The sequence below is a fragment of the Python bivittatus genome, unplaced genomic scaffold (genome assembly GCF_059951505.1).
Source record: "Python bivittatus isolate LINGU-HERP-01145 unplaced genomic scaffold, Pbiv_v1 ctg000400_np1212, whole genome shotgun sequence".
NCBI classification, from domain to species: domain Eukaryota; kingdom Metazoa; phylum Chordata; class Lepidosauria; order Squamata; family Pythonidae; genus Python; species Python bivittatus.
In genome coordinates, this window is record NW_028277073.1 from 6,712,254 (window position 1) to 6,738,894 (window position 26,641).

General features: G+C 39.3%; 1 protein-coding gene across 1 annotated transcript; it reads left to right on the forward strand.

The window, feature by feature from the left end:
- The first annotated feature begins 542 nt into the window (after window positions 1-542).
- Window positions 543-25,149, forward strand: NPFFR1 (neuropeptide FF receptor 1). Its single transcript, XM_007421698.4, has 4 exons — window positions 543-558; window positions 6,301-6,612; window positions 22,112-22,211; window positions 23,866-25,149. Exons 1-4 carry the CDS (start codon window positions 543-545, stop codon window positions 24,755-24,757), a joined length of 1,320 nt encoding a protein of 439 aa, XP_007421760.1. The 3' UTR covers window positions 24,758-25,149.
- Window positions 25,150-26,641: the final 1,492 nt, after the last annotated feature.

The window sequence follows — 26,641 nt, forward strand, 5'->3', positions numbered from 1 at the left end:
ATTTGAAGGGGGCCCAGCCCTGACCCATTGCCCTGAAATTGGATGCTGACAAGGATTTCAACAGGAGCCTGTCTCCAAAGCATCCCTGCGTACGCAAGGATGTTTTCTTTCCCCCTTTAAATAGGGGAGAAAAAATTGAAGAGGGAAAAGTCAAATTTTGCAAAGCCTTTGCATATCTGTTTCCCTGCAATTCTACCTGAGGACTTCAGCTTCCTTTAACCAAGGGCTATTTGCCAACAACCCATTCTTGAAACAGAAAGAAAAGATGCAGGTCATTTTTTTTCATTCTGGAACCCAAAGGTCAATTTAGGGGAAAATAAAAGTGTAGAAGAAAGCAGTACCTCAGAAAGCCGTCAGCAGCTCTCAGAAGAATCGTGGAGCATAGTGAAAGATAGTCTCAGGCTAGCCAATTTTCTTGTCTCTGTGTAAAAAGAGAATAAGCCTGTAAAAGGAAACATTATGGAGCAGATCTGATTCCAGTTATCCAATTCACTGCTGTTCAACCAATACAGTTGGAGAAGAAGCTGGGAATTAACGACGACATGGAAAATGAGGAAGGTAAGGGCCTCAACTTCTTATTTTCTTGGAAAACTTGGTTTGTTTATAGTCTAATTCAAAGCCTACTAAAATTTCAGTATTTTTTTCTCATGTGACTAATTCAAAATCTGTGAAATCAAACAGTGACCTGAGATCAGCTAGCAATCCCAAATCATATCTTTTTTAAATCTTGTTTTCCCATGTGGAAAATATGTTTTATTATTGGAGAGATGGAAAGAGGATAAGTGAAAGGAATCCATTAGTGTTTGTTTTCTTGCTTTTGGAGCCCATGCGTTCTGGATGCTTTAGAAATCTTCATTTATCTCATCAGTTATAGAGCTTCCATCTGAAGAGATTTACCATTTTTAATTTCTAATTCATACATACCTTCAAGGGCAGAATAAGTCATTCTTAGCATTTGCTGTTCCAGGACAGACTTGTGGAGTGTTGAATCCATAAAACTTCCAGGAATTACCACAGGCTATTCAGAGTGTATGACTTGAAGCATTCACTATGAACATCTGCTAGGAGAGGTCCCTGCTGCCTCCTTCATCACCCTTCCAACCCCTATTGAAGGAAATGGAAGAGGGGGAAAAAATCCACCCCATGTACTTTTTATACATTAGAGTATAAGTATAAAATCGGAGAAGTCCCAAAATATAAAACTCTGGCAATCCATTCCTGTCACAGCTCTTCATGATGGAGAAGTTTCACCACGTAGCTGTCCCAGAATTGAACCAGTGCAAGATGTAAGTCATTTTGAAATTAATGGGGATGATGAGGACCAAACCTTCCCCTTTTCCAGATGTTTTGTTGTTGTCGAATGGTAGAGGCAATAAAATTGTTTGCTCCTATTACAGCCATGTTTTTTTGTAACTCCATAAAAGTAAATGGATTTGGTGTGAAAAATTTAAAAGGCTTTATTTGGAGAACCTGCTTTTGTGGGTATGTGTGTGTGCACATGTAGCATCTCCCTCCGTATCTGCATGATAGTTTCTATGTTCATTGCCATCTTCTTAGCAATAAATCTTGACACTTTAGATTCTTAATCCTATACTCGGGGATTTGCTAACAGCATAAACACAGAGATACGGCTTTATTGCAGATAAGATAGAAAGTCTGCCTCCCTTCGGAACACAAAATCAAGCCCTATGTGCATGTCTGCTCCAGGGTTTAAATTCAAGGCATTTTCCTCTGTTTTTTTTGTGTCAATGGAAATTTGGTTATTCTCTTCCCAACCTTGAGATTGGGAAACATCTGCTCACTGTTTATATAATGGCTCTGGCTAGTCTGAAAACTGATAGTTCCTGCCTCATCAGCTTCAGCCCTTAAACCTTCCATCTTCAGGAAGAACTGACATCCTTCATCAGGTTCACTTTTCTCTTAAAATAGCTCATTGCATCTTGCTAGGAATATCAAAATGACTCTCCCTTTCCCCAGTTTTAGATGTTCCTGTAACTTTTTTCCAAGTAGTGAAAAGTTTCAGAGGTGCTTATTTAGAGTTCGGTTTCCTGAGAAGGATATGAACACTTAACATGCTTGTTGAACAAGGGGTGGCAACTGCATGCTATGGGTGCATTTGAATTGTGCTCCTAGCATTTGATGGCAAAGTCATCAAATTTTCAGCAAATCCCCCAAATCAGTCCAAAATCATGCTGCCAAAATGTGCCCATTTTGCCACCACTGGCCCATTTTTTTAGAGAGACTTTCATTCCCATTCCATATAGATTGCACCCTCTTCTCCCAGTAATTTCATCATCCTTCTGATGACATCATTTGTGGTTAATGGGAGCAATTTGCAGCCCCCTGTCAAAGGAAAATCTCCACCTTTCCATTAACCCTCACACTGGGTTAATAAAACACAATTCCTATGTTCACATAATTTGCTATACCCAAATAAATAAACCTTTTTTTATGGCAGGAGGTGATGTCCTACTTGATATAGCATACTGAAACAATAGTCAAGTTCCCACAATATGTTGAACTATAAATTACCCTACTTCCTTTTAGTTCAGTCTAGTATGTTGAGCAACCTGCAATATTGTTTTGTGCAATAGTAGGCCAAAGGTAAGATGAGGGGTTTGAAGCAAAGCCCTACAACTGCCCTGAAGTTTCTAGCGGGGCTCAAAGCTTTCATAGGATTTCTTACAGAGAATCACACTCTGTTTCTACGTTTAGGCTCAGCACAGATTCTCTCTGCTAAGGATGCACATCTCACATGTTTTGGCTCTTGGGACAAAAGAATGAGTCATCTTCCTCTCTGGTAGCTCCTCTGTAGAAAGCTGCTGCTTCCTTTGGTCCTGCCCCAGGTTCAATTAATATATATTCCTTGACTGTGAAAGTCTTCTCAAAGTCCTAGCTCTAGAAGTGGGCTGGCTGATCACAGCTGGGCTCTTCTAGAAGTCTCTTTGCACAAAAACAGAATGGAAGCATCATACCTGAGAGACTAGCTGCTCTCAAGTCTCATTACAGAATCTTTAAGAGTTGATCAAATGTACTACAAAAAGGAGCTGCAAGGCAAATTGTTTACTACTTCTTGATGCAATTCTTTGTTCCCAACCAAGAGCTGTCTAAAATATTGGAAAAAATGTCAGAGTTACATTGCTTAAGTCTGACACTGGGTTTAATCTTCAAAGCTGATGGAGCAGAAGCCGGAGAATCTCCAGTAGCATTTTCAGATTCCATATGGAGTGTATGGAGCTGGCAGATGAAGTTAAAATGATTATGTAGCATCTAAGATGACCAGACCACATTGAAGGCATCACAGCCAGGAATCAATAAATAATGACTGCCTAGGCATCAGCAACAAAGGGTCTAATGGCATCTGAAAAACCAGCACATTTATTAGAATATAAACCAGTGTTCTCAATCTGCTGCCCTTCAAATAGTCCATAGCTTTCAGGGGATGATGGGAGAAGTATTCTGAAGGGGACCTGATAGGGGGAAGCAGTAACAGAGTTGCACAAATGTTGCAAAAATCTGTTTTCAGAACAGTCCTATGCAGGTTTCCATAGAAGTAAGCCCCACTTCTTTTACTCTAAGTGCCATTCAGTTATTCTAAGTGGTAAGATTACAGCCTTCAGTGTTTTTTTAAGTTAAACAATTATTCTTTTAGAAAGAACGTTCTGAAAACAAAGGTTATGTGCTGCTTCTTCATAAAACATTGCTCAGTTCAGTTAATTTTCAAACAGTTTAAAATGTTCCAATAGAAGAGAATATCTGTAGCTCAAGGCCGAACTGTCCAGTTCTTGGTGTTTTCTGAGCTTGGTTGTTTTCTTGCAAACGTTTTATTACCCAACTAGGTAATATCATTTACTTACAGGACTTATATCACCACCTTCTCATATAATAATTCTAGGCAGTTCGCAACGTTCATTAAAACATAGCTAAAAATAAAAATACCCTTCCTCTCAGGGGCCAGACTAAACCACCATCTGGGGAAGAGCCAGGTCTTCACGGCCCCCTAGAAGGCTAAAAGAGTAGGGATAATTTTTGGATTGATTCACTGAGTTAATCATGCATCTGAGCAATATATTCTTATTCAGATTCAGATAAGAGATGGCATAAACAAATTCTCATCCTTCATGGAAGAACACCACCAGCTTGCAATAATAGTCTCTTATTAATGGGGTTTTTCAAAGCATCTTGATCTACTCTCTGAAAATGAACAAAGACTGAAACCGTTCTGCTTACGCAAAGCTCTGCAGTGGCTGAGTCCCAGGTCTGGTACTGTGATTTCTTCCTGCGGACATTCACAACACACTTAACTGAACGAAGTCACTATTGGTTGTTCTGGCAGTATCTATGCACACTAACTGGATGAAAAATCACTATTCTGGGAACAGAGCTGTACCCACAATTTCTCCAGAACTTACCTAGTATCCCATGTGAAACCTTAAATTCTGGATCTCTGTTCAATGGATACAAGGGGCCAAACTGGGATTTCATCAAAGAACAAGTCCATTGTTCTAAAATCTGCCTGGACAGTTGTCATAATTTATGTCCTTTGTGTTGTTTAATCTGTGGGGTAATTACACATAGAACAGAGGTGCGCAATGTAAAAACACGAATGATATTATGATACAATTGATGCAAATGGATGCAAATTGATCACAGAGTTATACAAATGGATGCAATTGATTACATAGTTATTCAAATGGCTCAAATGTGTCAGTTATGTAACTTTGGATTTAATGGAATTGGGGGTTAATGGATACTGCTAAGTCTTCAGGAGAAGTGCATTTGGGTGATACGTCTTTGCTGCCAGGCCTCGGAGCCCGCAGAAGCTTGCTTTTTCCGCTTTTTTTCTCTCTACAGGACAAACTATGCAAAACGGGTTGATTGACTGGTTCTAGAGGTTTCCTGAGCCATAATTGAGTGAAATTAATTTAGCCTCTGTGCATGATAGGGTCTATTTTGGGCTAAATGTAACCTGTGGGAGTTTTCTACCTATTTTTTGGTATATATTTAAGACACATTAACCTCCTAAGTTAAGTACGCTATGAGAACATTATTGTTACTTCTGTCAACTGAGTGGCATAATTTTTAATCCTTTTTACTTCAGGATAGCTAGTCTATTGACAGCCTAGATGCAGAGCCGGTAATTTCAGGATTTCACCAGCTATAAACTATCTCTGAATGGGCAAATTCAATTTTTTCCTTAACATTCATTATTAGATGAGAATGTCACATACTAGGAACTGCCATTTTCTTCAGAATGCTTAAAATAAGGGGATGGAAAACCCTCATGTCTGGAATACTGAAATTGCTTTATTTTCCATAGTCTATCTGGTTGCCTTGAAAAAGAATCTGTGGCCACTGAGATGGTCAGGAGTGTCCCCAGGGTATGGTCAAAAAAGTCAAGATGGTGGCCATAATGGTACAACTGAAGCCCTGCCTGTTTTTTATGTGCACACATGACACACATTAAAAATCAGACAAAGCTTTAATCACATTGTTGCAGTCACAGTCTTGACTTTTTTACTACAACCTGCAGGCATCCTTGGATGTTCTACTAAAATACAAATTCACCTAATGACATGGCGATTCACTTAACGACTGCCTGAAAAAAATGTCATAAAATTGGGTGCAGTCATGCAATGCCTTGCTTAACAGCTGCACCACTTAACGATGAATTTTCCAGTCCCTACTGTGGTTGTAAGTCGAGGACTTCCTGTACAACAAGTTCCTCACCCCTCCCTCAAATAAAGAGGAGGTAAAATCACCCCATTCTGTTTATAATGCAACAAAATGTTCATGTGGTAGAAGAGTGATATTTTTAGTATTCTTCCATGTAAACTTTAATGAGTATGTTGAAAGAGATTTAATGTTTGCTTGGTTTGAAAAGGTAATTATTTTGCTGATTTGGTAGGCTGGTCTTTTTTATTAGATATATTCAAATTGCTGCTCTTCACATATATGTAAATATGTCACATTTAGCTACATTTTCTGTAGCAGCCCCTGCCCTCTAGAATACTCTTCTCCCCAGATCTCTACCCTTCTAGCCTTTGGGAAGGCTGTAAAGAGCTGGCTTTCCCCCCCAGCGCTGGGATAGGTAAGGTTCAGGCCCAGGGATGGCGTCATTGGATGCATCGGAGAAGTGACTGCCCCACTGTATCTGAAAGCAGAGCTGGCCCTCTCTGCTTTTCAGACCTGGCCCTTTGCAGCGTTCAGGACTCCTACTTTCACACCTAAACTATCAGATTACAGGGATTGTGGTTCTTTTGGTTTTGAATCTGAGATTCTCTTCCTTCTTCATCACAGGTATCATCATACGCCCTACCAAGAATAGCCCACCATTCTCTAAGAACACAAGCCATGGCGAGACCTACAAGGGGAATTTTACCTTCTCCCCCTACTATCAACATTCCTCTCCAGTAGCTTCCATGTTCATTGTTGCCTATGCGTTTATCTTTTTCATGTGCATGATTGGCAACATGCTGGTGTGCTTCATTGTGCTAAAGAACCGGCAGATGCGAACTGTCACCAACTTCTTCATCCTCAACCTAGCGATCAGTGATGTCTTGGTGGGGATCTTTTGCATGCCAACCACACTGGTGGACAACCTGATTACAGGTAAATGAAAACCAAGAGTATTTAGAGAACATGGCATACTTGAAAAAGGAAGGGAAAGGAAATGCTAATAGGGGGTCGTGGCACTGGGGGTGGTCGGTGGTTTGAGGACGCTCTCTCCATCTTTTTACCCTCTATTATTTTTTGCCAAGATTTTTTTTACTGTTTTTATTGCTTTTTTATTGTAAGCCACCTAGAATCATTATATACTGAGATGGGCGGCGTATAAATTTGATAAATAAATAAATAAATGACTCCCCAGCATATTAAGGGTTGCTACCTATTTACAAAAGGTTGGGCTTTGAACTTTCATGGTTTTGGAGGATTTTACTAGCTCTAGTATGAATGTCTTACTATTTTAAAATATGAACTGAAGTGATCCAAATTTTCCAGAAAACAATGATTGGCTCCAACAGCGTTTTCTTTTATTTGGATATGCAACCTTAATTTTGTGGTGTAAGTCAGCTTGCATGCCAATGACAAATACTAGTTGTAGATTTTATACGCAGGTTTATTGTTGGGAGACAGCATGGGAAGATTATTTAATACTATTTATGCCTGAGTTTGTTCCTGAAAAAAAGGAAAACTCTGTGATTAATTTGTATGAAGACTCTCCCTGAGGAGGGCCTTATCTTCTTTGTTCCTGAGATGGACCATATCTCCAACAGATTCGTGCAGTCACATGAAAGATGATGAAATGTGCGGCTTGGACATTGAAGGGAGACTTGTACTTTTGTCTTCTTTCTGAGATATTACTAAATGTCATCATCTACATAATCATGAAAACTTTCTACACTTTGCTTCCCTGCAGTTAGCTGTGAAAATGGAAGACACAGAGCTGGAAAACAGTCACTTATTTAACAAAGGTCTTAGATGGAGAATCTTGCACATAAGAAAAATACAGCCAAATGCTTAGAAATCATTAGTTCAGTTCAGTCTTATCTTTATTGATTGGATTTGTTTGCAAAATTATTTTTGAATTTTGTTCCCTAGCTCCAGTGATCTCTTTCAGATGAATGCCAGACTTTCAAGAGCAAATATTCTGTGCGGGGATCTAGGTTCAGGTCCCCATTTGACCATAGAACTCACTGGATGATTTTGGGAATATCATTCAATCTCTCAGCTCAATTTACCTGACAGGGTTGGTGTGGGAACAATATTAGGGAAGACTCCCTTGTAAGTCCTCTTGAGCTCTCAGAGAAATGTTGGGCTACAAATGTAGTAATAAATACATTAATAAAATCTATGTGTTTCTCATGTTCAGAAAGTAGAAAATGAACCCTAAAGCCCTCTAGTTAAATACCTAAGAAAAGGAGTAGGGTATCTATCCAGAGGTCTCTCTACAGATCAATCAGCACAATCACAGAGTAAAGTATCGGGTCTTGAACATGGATTTGGCCGGTTCTCTGCTGCAAACTATAGATTATCAAGTGGAGCTACAACCATTTCTAAATCAGCAGAGGTTGGATAATACAGAAAACAAGGGTGTCAATTGAAAACCTCTGACTCTGATATGTCTGAACTCCTACATTTGATTGGTTCATGTTTTTGATGATGGTCCACTTGTTTTCAGACCTATTCAGTCTTTTTCTACATCTTTTCTCTTTGACATGCTAACTATCCCAGATATTTATCAACTCACTGAACTTTAGAAGCTCCTCCTTGCTTTGTTTTGTCAGAGACTTCTCAAGACCGGCTGTGGGATTATGGGATTTGGCCACAGACTATGGGATTTGAAGTCCAACATTTCTGGAGGGTACTAGGTTAGGGATGGGTGCTCCAATTCTAATACGAAGTGAGCCACAGGCAGAGCCCCTGCAAATATTCCTATGAAGGAAGGAAGCAGGAAAAAAGTGAAACATACAACAAAGAATACAATATTCTTGTCTTCTTCCTTTCACTAATTTGCCCGTAGAGGGATGAAATGATGAGCCATACCATCCACTGCATCCTCTTAAAGGAAGTCTTTATGAGATGTAATCACCCAGTATCTTAATATACGTGTAGGCATGTTTAGTTACATTAAACTCAACAGGTCTTAAGCAATGACTAACTGGACTCATTTTTTTCAGAGGGACCTGACTCTTACTAAGGCTGAAGTCCTATACTTACTTTTGAGAAAAAGCTTCATTCAATTCAGTGTGTGTATGTATGTGTGTACATACTATAAAGTAGCCCAGATCCAGTCCTCTCTAATTATGGGAAGACCTGATGTTCCACAAATCAGATTAAGTAAAATCAATATCATTCATGAACAGGGAAAATCTTCATAGATCTAGATCATGATCTAGAATAATTGAATGAAGAATGCCAATCAAATGCCTTATAGAGAAGGAGCAATTTTCTATTTCTGCGTGTCTGTGATATCAAAAATGAGTGTTGATTCTTAATGGGAAGATGCTGAGGTTCACTGGACAGTGGAAGATTCTATTCCCAAATATGCCTAATCCAATTCATTACTAACTCAAATCAAATCTCCTTACTGGTATTTCTGGCAGCAAGCACACGGTGTCACTAAGATGGTAAAAAAAAAATCACAGAATGCTCACCCACATTTACAGAAAGTGCCCAATATTCATGTACAAAGAAAATACTGACAAGTCTTCCTAAAGGGAAAGCAGCAGTAACTATGGTTTGGCAACTCCAGTCATCCGATTAGGGGGAGGCATGATCAGTGCTGCCATACCTTAGCAATGATTGCCTTTTTTCCCCTTAGCTCTTTGTCATCTGCATTTTGTTCCTGGAAGATGAGTTATGCAAAATAAGTCAGTTGATTGGGTTTAGGTGTTCCTATAACACAGTGTTGTCCAAACTTGGCCACTTTAAGATGAGTGGACTTCAACTCCCAGAATTCCCCCAGCTATGCTGGCTGGGGAATTCTGGGAGTTGAAGTCCACTCATCTTAAAGTGGCCAAGTTTGGACAACACTGCTATAACACAACTGAATGGGTAGAGTTACTTTAACTCTGGGCATGACTGGGCATGGATAGGCCCACACATTAACTCCCCCGTTAATCCAGTTAAACATGTGGAAACAGGACCAACATGTAAGATAAGTTTGGAATAAAAGAGAGGAGTAGAGGGAAATGGAAGTCCAGATCAGTTGTGCTTCCTACTCTACCCTCATTTGGTGTAGCTTTAAGTAGATGGGATCATGCTGGGAATTCTAGTTCCAACAGGAAGGGCGTCCTACAAATCATACAAGTCATCCAACTTATGTCAATTTTTGGCTCCTTATGATCTATGGTTGGACATTAAGATAAACAGATAAAATTATCATATAAAATATGAGGAATCCTGAGGCTTCGTTTTTGCAATGTCTTGCAAAAGGTATTTGCAAGTATTTTTTACTAAATTAAAAATTAAATGAAAATTAATCTTCTAAACATTGTTGTTTCATGTTACTCTGTCATAAGGAAAAGATTAAATACTGAGACTAGAAAATAACAACAGCTAGGCAGACTCATAATTTAAAAGAATGGAATGTTCCAGGCCTACTCAAGTCCACTTATTCCCACCTTCATTCCATTTCGGCATTTGACCATCTCTTCCTTTCTACTTGCTCAGCTATTAAGGTGCCATAGAGCCTGTATGATTATTGTATGTGCTTGGTTGAAGATATTGTGTATTACACAATATTTTCCCGGAAAACAATGTACGGCTTAGAAAAAGTAGAGTTGTCAGATCATGTTTGAGATAGCGTAACAATTTCTGCTGAGAGCTGTAATGTAAAGACATGAAGTATATTGGTTACGTTGATGTCATTTTCAGTGCTGAATAGGTGATAAAAATATGAAAACTGACAATTATGATATTATTTGCATCCGTGTGTTCTGGCTTCCAGCCAGCATTTCTGAGTGAAATTCCTGTATTCAACAATAACTACTCTCCATGTCTGGATTTCTTAATTATATCAGAGTCTAAGGTAATGGGGCCTGATCTGCAACTGCAGGATGCTGGAAATCGGCATGCTCCAAGCATTAACACAGTTATCTGTATGGAGAAAAAGCCCAAAATTCAGTTGATCGTGAATAATGGCTGTCTGTTACCTCTGTAGAAACAGTCTTTCAAAATTCATAGTGGTGCTCGCTATCTGTAATTTCTGTCTAACTCCAGTGGGCAGAAAATCAGATTTCTTGTTCTCCTGCTAGCTGCTTAAAAAGATGCATTCCTCAGGTTCTAAAGCATCACTCTGCATAACAAGGCATTTTGGAAAAACAAACACCAGCTTGCGTGATTGGCAGAAAACTTCCATTACTGTACAAAAGCACAATATAGCAAATTATAATTGTTTCCTGAATGCTGAGTAATTTCTCCCTTCTCTTCTAATCTCTTGTTCATTGCCAGCATTAGAAATTGAGCTGTCTTCACAGTGGGTGGATCGGTGAACTGATGGACAGACGGAGAAACATAAAAGAAAGTATAACTTGTCCATGTAAGGCTTGATGTAACTAATGGAAATACAATCATTTTGGCTATGAGAGAAATAAATCCTACACCTATTTCAGACAATAACTTTATCAGGCCAGCTCAGTAAATAGCCAACCAACTTTTGGATTTCAATGATTTTCCTTCATTTTTTTTTTCAAAAAATAAATCAGGAAAAGACAAGAGGAGAAATATATATGGCTATAATGTCCCGCTGAAGCTACAGAACTATTCAAATATTGACAGAAAAATAGTCCCAAAGGCAAAGAATGGTGTTGCTTTGCTGCCTAAGCCAAACAGCAATTACCCTTTGATGAGAACAGAAATACTAAAATAAGGAGATGTTGCAGAATGGAAAATAAATTTTAAAAGGCTCCAGCTCTTTCATCCGCATCAGCCCCCAATTACAGAATGAACCAAGGGGCAAAGATTACTTTAATATTTGTCATAAGCACAAAATACTTCTAAATTAGATCCACTCAATTACCGTTTATTACTCCATAAAATTAAAGGCCAGTTTCAGTGATGATCAGATTCAGAGAAAATTGCAAAATGATTACCCTATTTTTTCCCCCCAAAATTGCCCTTTAACTAGGAAAAAAAAAATTTGATGGGGGAAAAAAACCTATAAATGTATTCAGAAAGAAAGGGCCCCACGTAAATAGAAAATTATTCTACCTTAAAACCTCAGAAGGTTGATGGGGACTCCCTAATACACATTTTAACTTTTCAACTGAAACGTTGTTGTTGTTTAGTCGTTAAGTCGTGTCCGACTCTTCGTGACCCCATGAACCATATTGCGCCAGGCCTTTTGAAAGATTAATTTAAGAATCGAGTAGAAGACGATTCACGTTTATATAGTCAAGGCCAAGTTGTAATTTTATTTAAGAAGAGAACAGATATAAATTGGCACAAAGAGGAGGAATAAAATAGTCATAAGAAAGAATTGGATGAAAATTGTGGATTGTACATTTGCTATTGGGCCCAAGCTCATGAAGATAGTTTGTTGTAGCTGGGTTGTTGTTGTGCTGGGGTTAAGGACTTATAATAGGATTGTGAAGGCAGTGAGATGAAGTTAATTATTTCTTATGGGACTTAGTGCTTGGAAGGCATTTCTACTTATATTCTAAAGCAGTGTTTCTCAACCTTGGCAAGCTTTCAGGTGGGTGGACTTCAACTCCCAGAATTCCCCAGCCAGCCTTCCTGGCTGGGGAATTCTGGGAGTTGAAGTCCACCCACCTGAAAGCTGCCAAGATTGAGAAACACTGTACTAAAGAATGGAATGCGAAATTGAAATCTGGCTAAAGTAGCATAAAAAATTAGCACCGTATCTTTCCCCATTAATGCCCTGTATCAGACATTAGTGTCCCAACCTTAGGCCAGTTGTAGTTCAAATGATAAGAAAGAGTCTTAACGGGAAAATCCATGGATATACCGTATTTTTCCAACTATAAGACGATACTTTTTTCTAAAATCCGTATGCTAAAAATTGAAGGGTGTCTTATTCAAGGAAGTCAGCCGAGGAGAGAACCACGCGGTGGCAAAACTGCCCATACTTTGTCTCTGCAAAGAGGCTTCCTCCTATGGCTAGCCTCCAATCACGAGTGAAATAGCTTGAGTCTGCAAACAGGCTTCCTCCAATCACGAGCCTTATGTAACTGACGTCAGCTGATGCTGAACAAACCAATTGAAGGAAGTCTGTTCGCAGAGACAAGCTACCAGCAGTTTCACTCGTGATTGAATGTAATCAGTTATGCAAAAGAGCCTGGAAATAGAGCTGCAGAGAGACGGTTTGGACCTCCTCCCACCGAGTGTATCAGGTAAATGTTAACTAATTACTAAATAAAAATGTGTTCTGCACTATCTTTAAAATATTGATTTCTTAATTTTGGGTTGGAAAAGTGGGGGGCGTCTTGTACATGGGGGCATCTTATTGACGGAAAAATACGGTAATACATATTCAGTATAACATTGCTAACGTGGAAACATGTTACTCAGCTTGATAAAACTTCAGAACCAGGTAAGAGACATCAGCCCTCAATGATAATGAAGGTGCTCTGGGGTGAAATGAATGATAATTTTGAAAAAGTGGATGTAAAGAGGGAGTTGCTATATATTTGGGCGATGATATATTTCTCACTAATTTGCCTTAGTTAATTATTTGAAATTTTTGATATCTTTATCCTAATAATTATTTTAGCATTTTAGGATCTGATAAGTATCTATATTTTGGTATCTAACAAACATAGCAATTATTTCAGTTTGAAGTATTTTAGCATCTGCATTTACACCCACTTAATCTTAGTTTGTATCATGTGTTTAGAAATGTTCTTTTCACCTTCTTATGAATTCTGTAGCTCTTTGTGAAACTGTGTTCAATAAACATGTAAAAAAAATTTAAATATAAAACAGAGAATGGAGAGAAGAGGAATAAATATGGATAGTGTTTAAGCCAAGCCTGCATCGATTACAGTCTTAAATTAAAGGCAGGATTAGATTGCAATGTGCAATTTGTAATGTGTAATTTGGGAACTCTTAAATAAAAAAACTAAGAAAATCATTGTTATTACCACATTTTTGAAAACATATCATCCAGCTGATAAATCAAACCTATTTCTATTCTTGGGTAAGACCTAGAGATCTCCTGGTAGATGGGAAATGTGTTCGTCTTAGCCAGTTGCAACATGAATTACTGCCTTGGACAAGAATAGCATAAGTCCTAGAAAATCCTATTTCATTGGAAGCAAGAAGCATTGTTCCAAATTATTACTATTTATAGCCACATTTATAAGTATATGTGCATAGCAGGACAATTGTGAACTGTAAGGTCTCAAAACAGGTATTCACAGGAGGTCGGGGTGGGGGGAAGGATGAAAGTAGTGTTACACCATTGCAATGCATGCTGTGCCCCTTTGCAGTGCATTGTGACATTGCACACGTGTACGAATGGAGCAACACTGCAACACTGCTTTCCTCATTTTGACAAATGCCTCCCATCCTATTCACTCCAAAGAAGTGAGCCCAGCAAGTACAGACAGGGAGAATCATCTTTAGTAACTATGTTCACAAATCAGCTGTGATAACACAATAATTCTCGTTATTTGTAAACTAAAAGATGCAGTACGCTAACCTGACAGTCAGTTTAAGCCACCAGTGATGGAGTTGAATGTTCTCATTTTGTACCATTTCATTTTGAAATTCATTTGTTCAAGGGTAGCCCTTTCAAAGTGATTATCCTTGCCTGAGAGGCTGAAATATTTCACCCGCTTGGTGAATCTGGCCTAAGCATACTGATGTATTCATACAATGCAGGACCTGTACCTCTGAGTAGATGGGATCTGGGCAACAGAATATTGGCTTGGAAGGCAGACCCTAGATCTGAGATCCTAGTTTGCATAGACTAGTGTGAGCAAACATGAGGTACAACTGAGTTTTGGTTGCCATTGCGCCCTACTGGTATCAAAACTGACTGATACTATTGTAAAACCTAGTCTATTCTCTTTCTATCATTCTAGAAAGCTTTCTGTGAAAGCTTCAAGTAACCGATGCCATGATAGACAATGGAGGTCAATATTTAGGGGCTCATCTGATGGCAGCTACAGTTTAACAAATACTGCAACTTGGGATGTAAGAGGAATAAATAGTAAGCAATTTGAATGAACGATGAAAGAAGAGAAAATTGAATTGTGTGTTTATGAAACTCATGAAGGAGGAGTATGTAACAGATCTGAATGAAGGTGATCTGACCATCAGGAGTAGAGTTAATTAACACTTGCACAGAAGGGAAGGCATAGATGTCTTTGTCAACAAAACAGCTAAAATGTATTTAGAAAGTATGAATTGGTATACCCTCAATTGTTATGGAAATACAAATTCAAAGACATTTATAAGTCTATGTGCATGGCAGGACAATTCTGAACTGTAAGGTGTCAGAGCAGAGGTATTCACAGGAGGTCAAGGGGGGGAAGGGTGAAAGCAGTGTCGCACCATTGCAGTTGGTGATAATTACATGCATGCTCCACTGAAAGGTGATAATGGAAGACCCAGAGATGAGTTCTGGGGAAAATCGGACACCCTTCTGAATGAACACAATCCGGGGGAAACACAATTCTGTTAAGTGACATCAATGAGTGACAGCAAGATGAAAGTCCAGAAAAAGTGATTAGGCCATTTGGACACTGCAGACTGAATAAGAAGGGTGATTGTTTGGCAAGTACCTATTTAGAAAATATTTGTTTCAAGTATGTGATTTAAGCAAAAGTTTACTTATGTGTGCAGATGGAAAAAGGAATGAATAAAAAGGATGCATCGGATACTTTGCCTTGAAAGATTGAGAGAATTAATGAAGGATATAAAAGTGAACGTGGGAAAGACTGTTTTGGGTGAAAAAGTGAAGAAATGAAGAGTGAATTCTGAGGAAAATGGACATGGAAGAAAAGGAGGAAAGTGAAAGAAACTAGAATAAAAGTAGAATAACTACAGAAGAGAAAGTATGAGTCCATGACAAGGAAGGTAGATTAATCTCCCAAAAGAATGAAAGGAAGGTTGATGTAAGTTAATTACTTATGACCTCTCATGTGGTCAGCATATTGGAAGGCTTGATTCTACTTGGAAGAAGCAGTTCCTAACATACCTGAGAATCAAGCCATATAAGGCATTATAGCATCTTGAATTGTATCCAAGAACCTACTAGAAGCCAATGCAGAGCCAGCAACACAGGCTTCATGCGCCTATGATGGTTTTCATCCACCAACAAATTGACTGCTGCATTTTGGATCAACTGCACTTTCTGAGTGCAGTTATGTACACATGGCAATAGGGCCACAAGTTACCATTTTCAAGGCCACGTGCTTCAGATAGGGCTGTAATGGGTGCACCAGCCAAAGCTCCCAGCCAGTAGTTTCATGTAGTTAAAGAGAAGGGGGGAAGAAAACCAAACCCTGTGGCTGCTATCAAGGGAGCACCCATGAGGCATACCATAATAAATTGTGTAATGGTCTGTGAGAATGTCCTTGAGAGACAGGAGGAGGAGCCACAGACTAGGCAACAGTCAGATAAGAACCAGCATAGCCTGCAGAAGGAATGGAGGCATGACAAATGTCTCAGAAGGGACCCTCCCTAGTTTTTTGGACTGTAAAGGTAAGGGGGGAGAGATGGACTTTCAGACTTGCAAGATCGATGTCAGCTCTTCTAGGCAGTCCAGACAAGAAGCACCAACCATGAGTGCTAACACTTTCTTTATTGTAAGGTTACAGTAACAGAATCTTGCAAGTCCGAAAGTACATCTCTTCCCCCTCGCCTTTACAGTTCAAGAAACTAGGGAGGGTCCCTTCTGAGACGTTTGCCACGCCCCCATTCCTTCTGCGGGCTATGCTGCCTCTTATCTGACCACTGCCTAGTCTGCAACTCTTCCTTCTCCTGTTTCTCAAGGAAATTCTCACAGACCACTACAACTGGAACTGGCTACCCAGCAAGGTGTAGAACCACTGTAAAACAGTGTCCCTGTCTCTCAACTCTCACATGTGGCCTACCATGGTTGATGGTATCCAACACCAACAAGAGGTCCAAGAGTACTAGGAGAGATGCCCTTCCATAATCCTTGATGTAGATCAGGCTAACCAATGCAGTTTCTGTCCCATGCCTGGGCCCGAATCTTGACTCCTCAGATCATTTTTCATCTTTGCGCCATAAAGTTCTACTCACTCATCCACTAACAAGTCACGGATGAACATGGTTTTGTTACACAGTGTCCCACAAGCTTTTAAGCTGACACATGTTTCCTAGTTACATATAGCTGGACAGAAGGGGTGTTTAACTCTGGAAAAATTAAATTACTATTGAGATGCAATCCTAAATATTTCTACTAACATTTCTTTCCCCATTCTGAGAAAGAAAAAGAAATCAAATTCCATCAGAGCCATGCTCATGCACGTGGTCCTTGCTTAACAACACTAATTGGGACCAGAAACTCCATCGTTAAGCAACATGGTGGTAAGTCGAAAAACCACATGACTGGCCACTCAGTGACACAGTTCTGGCAGTCCCAGTTGCTATCATTAATCATGGGTCATTAAGCAAGGACCTCACGTGACTGCAACTTGCAACTTCCTGCTGGCGTCTCCACTGACTGTCAGAAGCTGGCAGGGAAGGTCACAAATCATGATCATATGACTGCAGGACACTGCAATAGCTGTAAGTATGAGGACTGGTCATAACTACCATTTGTTCAGCACCATTATAAGTTCGAAAGTTTGCTGAATGAGTGGTCATTAAATGAGGACCACCTGTATTTAATACATTGGTCCCCAAAAATAGTTGTATAAACAGAGTCATTTATTTGGAATTAGTTAATGTAACTTAAAAAATGGAGATTAAATGAAAGTAAAACCACCCTGAGGTAAACTTATCATAAATTTGCAATTTTTAAGCTGAAGGCGAAAAGCTAACAAATGCATGATGGGAAAATAATTATGTTCACCATACTTAATAAAGTTTAAATATACATGAAATCAAATTTAGTTTTTGTCCTGGCTTTGTCCATGCCATTCAAAGGCCAAGGGCAGAACAAGTTTTGCATCCCTGGGCTAAAATCCATGCTAAGTAGATCTTTCAATCCTAGGCAATATTTTATAGATTTCACTGTGGATGATATTTATTAGATTCTGGTTTAAGGCAAGTACAAGAAAAGATAATGGATGACAGACAAATCTTTTGCTTTTAATCCCTCTGATCTAGTATGAATGTAGAAACCTGATAAGGAAAGGTTAAAATGCAAGTATTGCAAATAAGATATGGAAATGAATTCAATGTTTTGCCAGAAACATCAAATACCTTCTTCATTAACATAAATCCTCATTCCTATGGAACAAATCATTCTATCTCCATGTCAGAAATTCTTCAGGGCACAGTTTATTGACAGCTTTAAACTGATAGGTGGAATAGCCTTGCTACAGGTAACTCTTAGATCTTTCCTTGGGCAAGGCAGCCTATGCATTTTGCCTGTTCCAAAAAGTGAGGATCGTTTGTGGAGCTTAGGTTTATAATATAGGACAGGTTTGTTGGTACCCATAATCTGGAAAATAGCAAAGAGAAAGTCAGATAATATGGTGAAGTGAACATCTCTCTGGGCACTGTTGGGCTTCAGGGTTTAGTGACCATGTTTAGTGACTTCAGTCCCTACTCAGTTGCCTGTGGTCTGCATAGCAGACCAGCTGGTCTCTGAAGATGCCAGCCACAGTTGCTGGAGAAACATCAGGAAATCTGCTGTCTAGATCAAGGTCACCAAACCCTGAAGCCCAACACTGCCGAGCAGATACCAACCGTGAAAGCCTACACCAGTATACTGAATGTCTCTCTGTTTCTCTCTGTCTATCAAATAGATAGATGTTTCAAAAATTATATTAAATTACAATTCCATATTTCTGTGTGAGTAATGAGCAGAACTGAAGATACACTTATTTTCCTCACAATATAGCTGCAAAGGAGTTCTGGGGTGCCTAGATCAATATAGAAAGATGGAAAGCGTTTTGAGAATGGTTATTATTTTTCCCCCAATAGCCATTAATCTTGCTTTTTGTACCAAGTAACTATGGAGTTGCACGTAGGCAGCCAACTGGTACTTTAAACTAGATCAGTTTTCTCATCAATGCTTATGCAGAGCAGGCAGGCAAATTCTGGGTGAGTGAAAACATACCTATGTTCTTGTGTAAAGAGATGGACATCTTAAAAGCACATTTATGCTTCTGTGTGTTTAGCGTTTTTGGAGCTAAGTCTCAGAATCCGTTCTGGACAGTATAATTTTAGTCCTACTGTATACGCTAAGTACCAATTATAACGTTATTTTTGCCCACTCCCCACCAAATACCTTCATTTTCTGTCTTGATTTTAAACATTTGGCTTTCTTTTATTTATGCATTGTCATAGCGGGTGGTCCCATCTAGCTGACCTTGGCTGATCTTGAATGATGCTAAGCAGGGTCAGGCCTGCTTTGGATGGGTCGGCTCAGGAAATCTGGCTGTAGGCTAGTCTTAGAAATTGAAAAAAAGGTCTCAGAAGAAGACAGTGATGAATGTATTTCTACTCTGCATATGGCTGCCAAGAAAACTATATGAATGTGTCCATCACTCCAGGAACCAAGCTCAAATGATTATGTGCTGAAATAGGAGACTATTTCACATCTCATTGAAGGATGGCAGGGAACAAAAGGATGTCATAAGAAGGGAAGATTCAGAATATATTTTTGGAGAGACTGATGTTTCCACTGCCAGCACCGCTCCTATGTATTTGCAAAATATTTCCTCTGATTAGTTTATCTTTTATACCCTATAAAACAGTATCCATATAATGAATAGACAAACAACTTTAATTTGTCCTCCAAGAAACAAGGTATATTTACTTTTTTAATGAACAAAATAGAAAAAAAAAGTGTTATGGCTGAAATGAGATGAGAGTTTATTTCCAGGACATTTCCCTTGCAAACACGACAGGGACCAGGTTCAGTTCCTGCAAGCCCTACAAAGTAGGCCAGACTAAGAAACCAATATCATGTAGGTCAGTACTACTTTTATTGTCTTGCAAGTCTGAATGTGCTCCCCACTCCTCCCTTTATCTTTGTGTGAACTATGGAGGGGCTTGTCTAAGATGTTTTCTCAAGTTATTTTCTTGGCCCAGGCTCAAGCCCCATTTATCTAACCATTGTCTTGGTAGCGGCTCTTCCTCCTATCCTTCAAGGCCATTCCCTGTACCCTCTCCAGTTCCCACTTACATATTCCTGTCAGACCCAAAGGAACTGTTCCTACCCTTAAACAAAGCACCCCCCATCCTTTCCTTGCCCAAAATAAAGAAGACCTGTATTGCTCACCTTAACAAAGGCAGAATGAAATTGACTAAATAGCAAAGATCCAGCCCTCTGCAACTGACCAAGACAAAGTAATAAGGAAATTGCACAGAGTAACTGGGGGATAGGCATCTCATCCATTAATGTTTCTCTGTTTGCTAACAAGAAACAATAGCTATTTCCACCAACTCCGCCAACTCTAAAAAGCACAGCGTTTCTTAACAATAAAACTGCTCTTCTTAGACCATCAAACTTATCCAGTTTTTCCTACGTGGCCCCCAGATTCTAACAGCAAATCAGAGCCCTGCTCCACAGTTCAAATTTTCTGCTCCACAGTTCAAAATCCTTAAAGATATTCCTTTCTATTGTTCTATTCCTCTTCCTTTGTAAGTTGGAATCCAATGATTGGTATTTCGATAAAGTGTGATCTTCCTCTTCAGAGCTGAGCTCCATCTTTTGCATCTAGCACTAAAAGTTTTCTGCATTCTCCTCTGAATACTCTCAATATTTTTTCAGCAACAAGCTTCAAAAAGAACAGTGCTATCTCATGAATAGCTGACTGTGATCATGTGGGGAATGGAGACACCAAGTGGAAACAGCTAGCATTATAAATCGAGCAATTGGCATAATTTTGCAATGGAATAGGCTTTCTAATCAGTGTGGTGACATACTGATAGGAAAATAGAAAATAGTGGTTTGTGATGTTTTGATGTTTAAATCTGCAAATCCAAATCATTGCCCATGATGAAATAGGTAATAACTAGTCAGAGTGTCCATGAAGGCTGGAGTGGTGGTCAAAAAAGTAAAGATGGCAGCTTCTTGACTTTGGTGACCACCCCTGCAGACACCCCTGTAATCAGAATTGCCAATCCAGTACAAAGTTGGTTAATTATCCCCTTTTTAACAGAATGTTTTTAATTGACTAAGTTCTACATTTCTCTTAGTATAGTTTTATAGTGTTTAACTGCCAAGAATCTATAGCTGATGTACAAAATGTAAACAGTGCAAATAAATAAATCAGATATGTTTTCTGGATATTTTTCCAACCCTCTACAGAGAATTATCTAGAGTGCACAATTCCATTCTACTAAATGCAGAATCCAACCCATTGTTAGAAGGAATCATGGCATTTACTATTTTTTATTCCTTGCTATTGCCATAAATGAAAATTCTCTCCCAAATTCATACATTCTGGACCTCATCCATTGGACCCCACCAGTTGAACAACTGGCATTTTACAGTTAATCCAATGCAGACCTGGGAGTGCTCAGATCCACTTAAAGCAATGGATTTCAATATATCCACAGGTGCCTTGAGAAGCAATCAATCAAAATGTATTTACGGTCCAAGACTAAACACAATACAAGATCAGCATACAATAACAATAAAAAAAATAAAATTGCAAGAAAATCCTAAAACAATTTTTTGACTGATTATGTGCCATCAAGTTGTTTTCAACTTCTAGCATCCACATAGATAGATTTTCTCCATGACGATCTATCCCTAACCTAGTCTTTCAGGTCTTCCAACGGTGCACTCATTGCCGCTGTAACTGAATCCATCCACCTTGCTGCTTGCTGGCTGTCCTTTTCTTTTCTTTCTTTCCATCTTTCCCAGCATTACAGCCTTCTCCCGAGAGCTGGGTCTTTGCATAATGAGTCCAAAGTAAGATAATTTGAATCTGGTCATTTGTGCTTCTGGTGAGAACTCTGGGTTGATCTGTTCAATGATCCATTTGTTTGTTTGTTTGTTTGATGTCCACAATATTCTCAGAAGTCTTCTCCAACACCACCTAAAACAATTAGCAGCTAACAATTAATAGCATGAGGGAGGAACTAGAGAAGTTGTGGTCACTGGTTGATTACAAATAAAACATTCAAAGCCTACAGCCTCAATCATAAAAATACATTAGGTATCTGAGAGTTGGCTATTCTCTAAGGGGGCCAACCATGTACTAAATGAGGACAATAGTTATTCTATCTTTGAATTTATGATCCAACCTGAAATCAAACTACAGAATCTGGTAATGCCTCTTCAACCACAGTCATGTGCAGGTGAGTACAGAGTGTCCATGTGCACCATCCTAATCCAGTGTAAAGTCTATCAAGTAACAAATCTTTGATTTTTTACATATCATTAACATGTGATTCAGCAACTCTTAAACAAGGCAAAGTCTTGATAGCTGGACTGAGACTAGGATGTAAATATATTATTAGGATGTTCTGCTTATCATTCCAGGTTGGCCATTTGACATTTTTATGTGTAAGATGAGCGGGTTGGTCCAAGGCATGTCTGTGTCAGCTTCTGTATTCACCCTGGTGGCCATTGCAGTAGAAAGGTAAGCTTGTCTCATTAATTTTCTGTTCTTTCCCTTCAATCAAAAAATGAAACTACAGAATCACAAAGTAAAACCTAACATTACTTTCTATTTTAAGGTTCCCATTCCAGCAAACATGGATTATCTAGACGTACTTCTTAGGCTGCATTAATTCCAAAAAGTTGAGTTAATACTTAAAAAAAAAGTTTTATCCTATTTTAAGTATTATTTATGTATCTCTTTTTATGACTGTATTTTCTGTTTAAGTGGACTCTAGATTTTAACCTTATATAGTTTTATTTATGACTTTGGTAGAAAACTGAGATAGAAATTTAATAACAAGAATAACGAAATTAGACTATCATGAATGTGTATTAGTATATAGCATGTACCTCCTAGTTGGTGGAAAGTTGCCTAAGGTATATAAACTTAAAATCAGGAGGAGTCTGGTAGCACCTTTTCTGACTAACAAATTTTATGAAAAGGCATAAGCTTTTGTAAGCTGCAACTCACTTCGTCAGATGCCCTATATCAGATGCTAAATATATATACAGTACTTTCAAGTCTATAAACTTAGAGAGATCCTAACTGGCACAGAATAGATTGACCATACATGGTTTAAAACTGCGTGTCAGTTGCTGTTGTGATACACTAGCCAAATTGTGCCAATGTTGTCCTACTCTCCTTACTATTAGCAGGAATTACTACATGGGGCACAGTATGATTAAAGGTGGTAACTTAGTCTACTCCTTCTCAATCTTATTAAAGAGTATTACTGAAGGCCTCAAATAGCCAAAGGGAGCCTATCTGGTGATGACCATGATATATGGAAGATTGCAAATTATATTTCCTTCCTTCCTTCCTTCCTTCCTTCCTTCCTTCCTTCCTTCCTTCCTTCCTTCCTTCCTTCCTTCCTTCCTTCCTTCCTTCCTCTCAGTCTTTTGCTTCCTGTTTCTTACTGGAAGGGAATTGCATGATGGAAATGTATGTATTTATACATATCGTGAAACCTCAGTTTATCAGACCATGATGCAAAGGACTTCATATGCCACTGACTACATTTCTACTGCAATTCATAGAGTTTCCATAATAATGTCATTGCACAGTGACATAAGGAATTCATATAATGTAAATCACTACAATGATGCATTCTCCAATTTACCAGATTTTCATAAATAATATGGTAGATACATTTCCCTCTATTAGTCTGTTAAAACAAGAGTTCATTGTATGGACAGAATAAGAAGCAGAATGGTAGCCTTCTCCAGAGGGGCTTATGGTATATATATGGGGATTATCCTTTATTACAATCGCAACAATTCCTGTAAGGTAGGTTGGGCCAAGTAATAATGATTGACTGCTTTATAGCTAAACAAGAATCTGAGCCCAGGTCTCTCTAAATCTTTCTTTTCCCCTTCATGCATCTGTTCTTTGCTGATGAGAGCTTGTTGCCAAGTTGGAACAAATATTCCTTTTTAATAAAGTTTGTTGGTTGCATGTTATAATTAACACATCATGCAGGAGAAGAACTCCCAAGGGATCTTAAAGATGTCGCTTCCCAGCAGACGACTGAGTAGATATTCTTCTCGTCCACGTTGCAGCAGAGCACAAAAGAAGGTTTGTTTCATACAGCAGTTCCAATATTTGAGCCCGCTGCTTTTTCTTTTTCTCCTAGGTTCCGCTGCATTGTGTATCCTTTCAGACAAAAACTAACTCTGCAGATAGCTCTGATCATCATAGTCATCATTTGGGTCTTAGCCTTAATCATAATGTGCCCGTCAGCAGTTACGTTGACTGTCACCCGAGATGAAAACCATTTCATGCTGGATGCTTATAACAATTCTTACCCGTTTTACTCCTGCTGGGAAGCTTGGCCAGACCAGAAAATGCGCAAGATCTACACCACTGTCCTTTTCTCTCACATTTATCTTGCCCCTCTCGTCGCAATTGTGATCATGTATGCTCAGATTGCCTTCAAACTATTCAAGTCCTCCGCGCCCATAAGAGCCTCCCAGTCAGAGGACAGTGAGGGAAGAAGGATCTCTAAGAGGAAGATAAAAGTGATCAATATGCTGATCATTGTGGCATTGTTCTTCACACTCTCTTGGCTGCCCCTTTGGACTTTAATGCTGCTGACCGATTATGGGAACCTAACTGACCAACAGCTCAACCACCTCACAGTTTATTTTTTCCCATTTGCCCACTGGCTGGCTTTCTTTAACAGTAGCGTCAACCCAATCATCTATGGTTACTTCAACGAAAACTTCCGGAGGGGATTCCAAGCTGCCTTCAAAATCCAGTTCTGCTTGGCAGAAAAGGATCACCAAGATGCATATTCTGATCATAACAACAGCAGATCCCTTTTCAGAGCACACAATCGGATATTCGTTGAAGTTCAGGGCACAGATTCGGTGCGGCCTTCTGATTCCAGAGAAAGTAATCTTCTGAAAGCAGGATTATTTCTCACAAAGAATAGGCAGGTAGTTCATCATGGGCTGATGGTGGAGGAATTTGACAATAAAAGTTGCTCTCCCAAAACCGTTAGCATCCCTGCTTGGGACATCTAAGCATACTTTAACCTTCTTTGGATGATGGGTTGATTTTACTAGGTGTGAGATTATTTTCAGAATATGTTCATAAGAGCTTCAGAAACATAGTTTAAGTACGCTTAAGAAGACCAGATACTTTACCATTGTCGATTCTAAGGAAAAGGATGCGATGCATGGGAGATGTTCTCATCTTCGAATCCCAACTTTCTGATACATAAATATGGGAGAAATGAATGCTTCTAACATATTTCAGTGTACAATAGCATCTTTCCCCCTCCCAGCTTCTGTTTAAAGGATAACCAGGTAGAGTGGGGGGGAGGGGGGATTGTTGGTGAGTATACTGTGATAAATCAAATACCTCATTCATTGGATTCTGCTGGCTGTGCTACTTCAATGCAAATAATAAAATATCTGCATCGTGCTCATAAAGAGACCCAAGTTGTTCAGTTGTTACTCAGAATCAACTCCCTAATAATCCTACTAATCTTTGTGAGATTACACCAGGGGTTTAGAGGTTAAGGCAGTTTGTCTCAACCTGGGCAACTTCAAGATGTGTGGACTTTAACTCCCAGAATTCCCCAGCCAGCATGGCTGGCTGGGGAATTCTGGGACTTGAAATCCACACATCTTGAAGTTGCCCAGGTTGAGAAACACTGGGTTAAAGCATCAGGCTAGAAACCAGAAGACCCTGAGTTCTGATCCCACCTTAGGCATGAAGCCATCTGGGTGACCTTGGGCCAGTCCCTCTCTCTCAACCCTAGGAAGGAGTCAATGGCAAACCACTTCCAAAAAACCTTGCCAAGAAAACTGCAGGGACTAGTCCAGGCAGTTGCCAGGAGTCAACACTGACTCAAAGGCACCAAGGCACCACCACCACCACATCTTACAATTCCCCTGCCTGGTTCATGGAATTTTACATGTGTTCAAGATATAGGCGGCTACCAAATGATAGTGGTATGGAATGAAATGAGGCCCTGGTAAACAAAGGAGGTCAGCTTCCCATTGTAAGCAATTCTAATATATCTCAGCAGCTTCTTTAAATGGGGAAAAGCCAGAGAATAGCCAGATACTTGGATTCTGGGTCTACCCAGAACATTCATAAAACAGCCTGGGTTAGGGTTGAGATTTATAGCAAGGGGGGATAAAAGGAGAGGGACTAACCTAAGCACAGGAGTGATATCTAGTGAAAATGCTGGAAACTGACATGAAACTGACAATTTGTCTTTAAAAAGACAAATTTGGAAAACACTGAGGTCTGGAATAACTGCTAGTAGACAACCCTGAATTAGATAAGTCAGTGGTCTGACTAGGCAGATAATGGGGTCCTTTGTTTTATTTTGACCTTCATTTTCAAACTCTGCTTAAGGGATCATTCTGGTAATGTTAATGCAGATGGTTAAGGCTACAATGCCATATATACTCAGTGAACAAATGAGCTTCACTGGATATAATTTATTTTCCTTATCTTGTGAGATAGGTTGAGCTAGGAGAGAGTGACAGATTCAAAGTTGCCTGTGAGCTTCTCTAGCTGAGGGTGGACTTGAACCCAGGTCTCCTTTGCTCTACTCCAGCTTAACCACAACAGTACATGACCGTCTAGATTTGTTGTTGGATTACAACTCCCAAAAGACTGAGCCACCATTATCAACTGGAATTAAAGCCTAAGGCCAATCAGAGGATATCAGTCTGGAAAAGCTGATGCAGCCACATAGAGAATTCTGTTGTCAACCCACAAGGATAATTTTTCCAAATGGTCCCACCACAATGGTCCCAAATGGCCCCACCACCAATGTGAGTGAGTGTAAAATGATGTAAACACATCTCAACTACACATGCACCAACTGGTTCTAAAAGGACCATTTAGGAAAAGTTATTTGAGACCTGTTTGCTTGCATTGAGGCA

What these genes read in the sequence shown, in the direction of transcription:
- NPFFR1 (XM_007421698.4), top strand. An exon ending in GGTGGACAACCTGATTACAG is followed by an intron (nt 6,613 to 22,111) that starts GTAAATGAAAAC and finishes TTATCATTCCAG; the next exon opens with GTTGGCCATTTGACATTTTT. An exon ending in GTGGCCATTGCAGTAGAAAG is followed by an intron (nt 22,212 to 23,865) that starts GTAAGCTTGTCT and finishes TTTTTCTCCTAG; the next exon opens with GTTCCGCTGCATTGTGTATC.